Source organism: Oryzias melastigma, unplaced genomic scaffold (assembly GCF_002922805.2).
Source record: "Oryzias melastigma strain HK-1 unplaced genomic scaffold, ASM292280v2 sc00270, whole genome shotgun sequence".
Taxonomy (NCBI): domain Eukaryota; kingdom Metazoa; phylum Chordata; class Actinopteri; order Beloniformes; family Adrianichthyidae; genus Oryzias; species Oryzias melastigma.
The window spans coordinates 451,414-458,828 of record NW_023416899.1 but is presented as its reverse complement, the minus strand read 5'-3'; the positions used below and the strand labels follow the sequence as shown (position 1 = coordinate 458,828).

General features: G+C 44.9%; 1 protein-coding gene across 4 annotated transcripts in view; it reads left to right on the top strand.

The window, feature by feature from the left end:
* The window catches only part of LOC112141728 (copine-4), a gene marked incomplete at its 5' end in the record, with an annotated part of 32,483 nt that extends 26,085 nt beyond the window's left edge, over positions 1-6,398 (top strand). For 2 of the 4 annotated variants that reach the window (XM_036210875.1, XM_024264878.2), the window contains 1 exon segment: positions 2,314-6,397. In XM_036210875.1, the coding sequence (XP_036066768.1) occupies positions 2,314-2,336 (23 nt within the window). 4 annotated transcript variants of the gene reach the window in all.
* Between the last annotated feature and the right edge of the window lie 1,017 nt (positions 6,399-7,415).

Here is a 7,415-nt window from a genome sequence, read left to right as displayed (position 1 = left end):
CTCCCCCTACTCCCTCCCCCTTCGTTTATCGCTCCGTGTTCGCTCCAAACGGAGGGGATGAAAAAATAGTGTCTGATATTTCGGACGTGACTTTCATTCAATGACGTCATCAACATCACCGGTACGCTAGCGTTAGCGCGGAGCTTCCAGCACTTAAATATATATAACAACCACGGTTTTATATCTTTAAAAAGGTCACGCTACAACATAAAGTCATTACTTACATTTAAATGTAAACTTCTGTGGTTCAGGGAACACCAAAGGAAGAAAAGAGCTTCTTAACACGACGTGGTTTACTTTGGACCCTCTGTTTGATAACAATCTGAACAAGACTTTGACTTCAAATCGAGGGGGAGGGCTAAGGGGGAGGGAGGAGGGGAGTATTCGGATCAGGACTACATCGTGTTCAGCAGCAGGCGGAGGGACATGGGAAGATATCAAATGTCTCAGTTGGAAAAAAAAAAAATGCAAAAAAGTGCTTGAGGACCAGTAAATGTGGTTTGTACTTGTCAAGACATCAGCGTGTTATCTTTAATCAGATCACCGATTACATGTATCCATAAATTGTGCCAGGAAGAGAACACAGATGGACCCACACCTGCAGGGAAATCCGGACTGTGAGTTAGTGGGGAAAGTAAGGACTTTACTTTTGGTGTTTCAGAATATCACCCCAAACCTTGATGCTAATATCAGATCACAGGTAATCAGGAGAACGAGGAAACCCGCCCACGAATCAACACATGCTTCCATCCTGAGATATGTATGTCACCACAACCAGTAATGACGGCTGCAAGTATTCAGTGGCCAAGTGTAGAGTGTCTGCCCTTAAACTGAGAGCTTGTGGGTTCAAACTAACAATCAGGTCAGATCCAGGACTGGTTTAACCACCTGATGAGTCCTGTACGCACCTGACCTTATGACCTCATCTATGACCACGCCCACAAGGGAGGGGCCAAGTGTAGAAAAACAATGGAGATGTGGGACGGCAGAGAGGGTTTTCACTGAACATGTCAAATAACGGTGGACTGATTCCATTTAACAGCTTCTAGGGGATTTTAAGGCGGTTTCACTTTAGATTTTGATTTTATAAGAAAATAAAGAAGATTAAGTCACAGAAAAAAGGGGCGGGGCTTCATCACTGGGAAGAGAAAGATGGAAAAAAATTGAAACGTACATTTTGTTTTTACTAAAAAGATAATTAAAGTGGACCCCCCCCCAACACACACACTCACAGTGGACCAGTATTGATTTAGCAACTGATGAACCTTCTTAACCCTTTAACCCCTGAGGCGTCGCCGGTGACGCTTCAAACAAAATCTTCATCGTACTGTAACTTTTTAACCGTTGATACGATAATTTCTGAAGGAGAAAAGCGGCTCAATGATGAAATCTACCAGAATGACAGTAAATCAAAGAACCTAAACGGTGGAGCTTCGGTGTTAAAGGTTCATTAGAATAAAGGGGAAGATGCCCCCCAGGACTGAGAGTTTTATAGTCTCAAAATGACAACAGATGAAAACTGTTTTAGAATAAATAAAAAACATAAAATCTGAAAGATGAGATCTATCATCGATGCTTTATGGATGAAAATGTCTTTTCAACCTTTATTAAACCAAATCTCACTTACAATGACGACCGAGCTCAGAGAGCGGCAACAAGAACGACAGTAAACAAGAGCTCTGACTCTGTGACACCCCCTCTGTGGGGGTGGGGGGTCAATATATCTGACTGGAGATGCAGGATCCGGATCATCTATCTGCCCCCCCTCAGGAACTGTCTCTTCTAACCAATGACAGTCTGCAGAGCAATAAACCCAGAACGGGGGTGGGGGGTGGGGGGGCAGCGGCTGGACGTTTGATCAAACTGCAGCTGCAGGAGAAACATTCCGCTCGTAGGCGGAGCTTATTCCCAAATCCAGAGTAGAAATTATTGAAGACTTTTGAATCACAGGAGTCAATATTTTATTCACAGCAGAACAAAGAAATCTGAAGCTTTCATCTAATGAAGAAGATCATTAATAAACACAGTTAAATATTAAAAACATTCGTGGTTGATGGATCCCTCACTGTAACCATGAAACTGCCATTGATGAAGACGATGGAACGAAGAATCGGCTGTTGGGTGAAAAGCGGTGGACAATGTTTTCGTGGAGGCGGGGTCTGTCCTCGGCTCTGCTGCTGCAGCTCCATTAGCTCAGAGGAGCAGAGACATTCTGGAGGAGGGTTCATGTGACCTTCACGTGCACCAAAACCTCTGGAAGGATCTGTTACCAGAGGAGAACCGGACTAACTCCCGTCTCCTCCTCTTCCTCAGGCCTCTCCAGCGGCTCTGGCTAAGAGCGTGCTAGCAGAAGTGCCCAACCAGGTGGTTGACTACTACAACAGCAAGGGCATCAAGCCCAAAGTGCCCAGCGAGTACCAGTCTTCCAGGCCATTCGGCCCCTGAGTGGCGCCGAGCCGCCGCCTCTGGACCGAAACAAGTGTTTACCGTCTTCTGTTCTTCGTTAGCGCAGACGCTGAAGGTGCCGCAGATCTTTACAGGGAGACGCTGACCTTCTGGTTCAACTCTGACCTTCTGGTTCAACTCTGACCTTCTGGTTCAACTCTGACCTTCTGGTTCAACTCTGACCTTCTGGTTCTCTTTTGACCTTCTTGTTCTCCTTTGACCTTCTGGTTGACCTTAGACCTTCTATTGCTCCACCACAGAGGGCTTCTCAGGTCCACTCAGTTCTGAGGGACCAAGACCTTTGGTCTGTTTTATGCAGTCTGGACAAGAAGGGGTTAAAGAGAAGCAGACGGTCAAGAGACAGATGGTCTTCCTCAAACCTAAATTATGAATCAATCACAGGATAGAAGTTCTAGCCTGATCCTTGTGGAGATCCCAGAAGACTTTGGTGCAGAGATGTTTGTTCTTCATCGTAAAGACGAGGAACTCAAATCAGATCTTGAAATTTGTCCGTAAAAATCTTCTGTCGGGTCCGGTGTTCTCCTCAGCAGAACATGGGGCGGTGGTGGGCGTTGCCAGCAAGTTCAGCTGACCACACCCAAGCAGATGACTGTGAGGCATCTCAGGAGGGGCGTGTCTGTTCTGAGGAAGACTTAAGTCAGAACCACAACATGAAAGACAAACATCTTCTGCCTTCAACCCGTCCTGATAGCTTCACCAAAAACAAACCGAGTCACATGACCTGAGTGACGGTCACACTGTGGTTTGGGCGGTGGTCAAAGGCAGATTCTTTGGTGGCCCAATTGGTCAAGGAATTTAACTTTTGGGGTTTTGTCTCTCTTTTCTGAAACAAGGATCAGAGGAGCAAAAACCATCAGGATTCCAGAAAGACCTGCAGGTCCAGAGCTGCTTCTTAGGAGGACAGAAAACTGATCTGGATCCAATCTCATTTTCAGATCCAAACGATCTCTGGTCCTCCAGACTCCAGAAACCTTTCAGATTTTAAAAACTCTTTAGACTAGAAATCCTCCAAACTCTAGAAACCCTCTAGACTCCAGAAACCATCCAGACTCCAGAAACCATCCAGACTCCAGAAACCCTCCAGACTCCAGAAACCATCCAGACTCCAGAAACCCTCTAGACTCCAGAAACCATGCAGACTCCAGAAACCCTCCAGACTCCAGGTTTTGGTCAGAATGCTGCACCTTCAGCGCCTGCCGTGCATGCAGGCCGAGTTCTGTCAGGAGAACCCTCCACAGACCCGGGAAAAGCACACAAATGCACCACTGACAACCCAAACGCTGCTTCCCTGCATGACGGTGGGAGGCAGTGAGTGAATGAATGTAACCCCCCCCCCCCTTTTATAGGAGCCTTTGGTTAGGCCGATGAGCATTTTGGGCCCCGAGCTGCCTCTGGGGCCCCTGCACCCCCGCTGCCTCTTCTGGGACGCTGCAGCAGATGCATGACGTGTTGTTTTGCATGCAGATCTCCATGTTCTGTTTCCTGCTATTCTGTGAGTGACGTTTACATGCGCCCCCCCCAGTGGCGCTCCTCTACTCGCGCATGTTCAGGTCAGTGAAAATGTGAGTAGATTTAAAAGCACAACCTGAATCCTTGAGACGTTTCTAGATGATAGATTCTGTGTCTAAACGGCTGGAAGTCCTCACAGTCCAACCACAGGGAAACCGGCTCCATCAATGCAGACCGGAACCAAAAACCCAGATGTTAGATCAGCTGATGGTCCCATTCCAAAAAAACATACACAGACATTCACACAGCTCTGTCTTTTTTTAAGGTTATTTCATCACACATGTCAAATGGGATCAGATCTCTGATCAGAGGTTGACCGCTCTACCCCCGCGCCACAGCTGTGTTATTGTCATGAATTAAATTTTATGTTCAAGGTTTATCATTTCTGTTTCATTTTTTAAAATGTTTCAGTTTAGCAATAAAAACCCACGACCCTGAAAGGGACAAAGCGGACAGGAAGATGAATGAAAGAATAAAAACGCACATTATATACAACTTTTATTTTTCCATTATTCTCTGTCGGTAAACGTTTAGGGTTGATATTTTTATGTTTATTGTATAAAAAGAATCAACGTTTAAAATCTAAAGAGAAGAAGCTTCTCGTGTCGTCTTCCAGTGTTCCTGGCTGGATGTATTGTTGGACTAGTTTCTCTGTGGTTTGACAAAAAGAAGTAGAGGAGGAGTAAAGGTGGAGGACAGGTGGAGCACAGGTGGAGCTCAGGTGGAAGACAGGTGGAGGACAGGTGGAGCACAGGTGGAGGACAGGTGGAGCACAGGTGGAGGACAGGTGGAGGACAAATGGGTAACAGGTGGAGGACAGGTGGAGGACAGGTGGAGGATAGAGGGGTAACAGGTGGAGGAGAGGTGGAGTATCTTGGTGTTAACATGCAGTATTGTGCGCAAAGAGAAAAGACTTGTGATAATAAAGTTTTCTGAATGCTCTCAGTCTCAGTTTCTTTTATTTAAGAAGATCAAAGGAAAACCAAAAACAAAAAAGAAACTCACCTCCATCATGTGACCCCAGTTTTTCAAAATAAAAGCCACTGCAGCTCCACACGACTGATTCTGTCAGAAAGCTTCATAAAGTTTAGTTTCATAAATGTTTAAAAGTTTGTTTGTTCAATTCTAGTCAGGTGGTCAGTTAGCTGGTGAAGTAGTTTTGTTATTAATTACTTATTTTGTTAATTCAATTTAATTCAATTCAATTTTATTTCTATAGCCCTAAAATCACAAAGAATATTTGCCTCATTGGGCTTCATGCAGGTAATTTTACATAAAATATGAACAATAGTTAAAAACTAAGCAGACCAAATAAAACTGGTTAATCAGTTAACTAGCAAGCTGACCAGATAACTCAGTCCCTTCACTTCACCCTTAAAAGAACTATTCCACAAACCCCTCCCCCTCAAATACCCACAGGTGGAGCAGAAGAATTCAGATTCAGCCTCAGTTGGTTATTCTGTCAGTTTAGTTTTGTGTTTTTCCGTTTTCAACAAAGATCATTTTCATCCAGCAGCTCCTGGTGGGAGCTTTTTTATTTTTATTTATTTATTTATTTTTTGCTGCAGCTGCCACAACAATACAGCTGAAACCAAGGAGGGGGGGGCTGAAAGCAGCAATTATCAGTGGCAGGAGGACAAAGGAGAGGAGCGAGAGGCCAACGCTGCTGTCACAGCAAGCAGGAGAATCTGGAAGAAAACATCTCAGCAGGAAGATTCCCTTCATCACCACCATCATCTTCATCGCTGAAGACTCTGTCCTCCAGCTGATGGTGTCTTCGGTGAATCGCTTTAGCCTCGAACCAGACGGGAACATCTCTTGTTTTCACATTCATCATTCCAGGAGTCGATCTCTGAACATTGAGGACGAGTCCAGAACTCCTCTTTACGGCCAAGTCCGTTATTGCTGGACACTCGGCTGTCACAGCAGGTCAGAGGAACTCGGGAAGAGTTGATGAGGAACCAGGACGAGGGGAGAACGTGATGACAGGAAGAAGTCTGAGAAAACAACATAGGTTGTATTTGAGGTGAGTTTTTCTCCATCGATTAATTTAATTGGACGAGAGCTAAGCTCCTCCTCTTTCGGGTAAAGTTGATCTCCTTGTAACTCGTATGTTTGGGTTCAGTTTCGTGGCAGTTTGTCTTTTGAGTTTTTGAGTCCTCAGCTAAACCGACATGAAGACAACGTTCACACGTGTCGACATCAGGATCCAGATTGTATTTGTGATGTCACAACAAAAACTGGGTGTGTTTGTGTACAAAATACAGGCCTTCTTCCGTCCATCGTTTTGTTGTTTTTCTCTACTTTGCACTTTGTCTCTTCTTAACTCCTCCCTCTTCTCAGTTCTTTTCCATTTGGCCTGTAATACATTGTAATTTAAAAACATTTGTTTTAATCTTTAAAGTAAACTGAACAATAATATTGAACCCTAACTCTAAATTTGATAAAGTTTTGGTTTAAACACATTAAACAAATATACACCTGAGTCACACGTGGATCCTCGACTTTAACAATAAAATCTGTCCGATTTAAACGGCTCTCAGCTTCAGTTTGTTTGTTTACTTGCCGGACAGGATAAACAAAGAAAACAACAACTAGAATTAAGAGCCAGAAGCCACACAGGAAATAAAGCAGAAACAGGAAGAGTAGAAGCTGTGAGGCTTCAGGTTTGAAACAGCAGAGCATCGTCTGTTTGGTCTTCATCCTAACACCCCTGAGCCTCAGCGGGACTTCCTGTTCTGGTCTGGTCCTTCAGAGTTTGATGCTGTCTGTGACACTGCAGAGATGAGTCCAGGGCCCGTTTCAAGAAGCAGCTTCAACAAATTTAGAGTTCAAACCTGAACTTAGAGTCACTGGACTCAAAATTCTCCAACTCAGGGTTTTCTATTTCAGAACAGCTGAAAATGTTTCATTCAATCAACTTTGTTAGAACCAGAATCAGGTGTGAGCGGCAGAAATTGATAAATTCCTGGATCATCCAGATGTTTCTCCTTCAGCTCTATGGATCCATGTTTGTCCAAAACATGACTGTTGGATTGTGACTTCTGACCTGAGCCCAGTTCTGTGGGGTCTGACCTTCTTTCCATCTTCTTCTGCTCCTCTGGTGACCTCCTGGATAAATCCTCCTGGTGTTCTTGGACCCTTTTGGTATCCTCCTCAAAATGATAAGAGAATCAGTTTCCATGGAAACAGAACAGCATCTCTTTCAAAAGTCTGGATGTTCTGCTGTTAATCAGAGGTCACATGACCTCCTTCCATCTGCAGCAGACAGCTGGCCGCTCTTCCCGGCGCCTGCTCCTTGTTGGCCCCCTGGTCAGAGTGTCGGTGTGAGGAAAGACCTGCTGACCCAGCTGAGATGAAGACGGCTGGACATCACAGATGGAGGAAGAAGACCTCCGAAACAGCAGCAGAGAGAAGTCCCTTTCATCTTCAGTCAGACG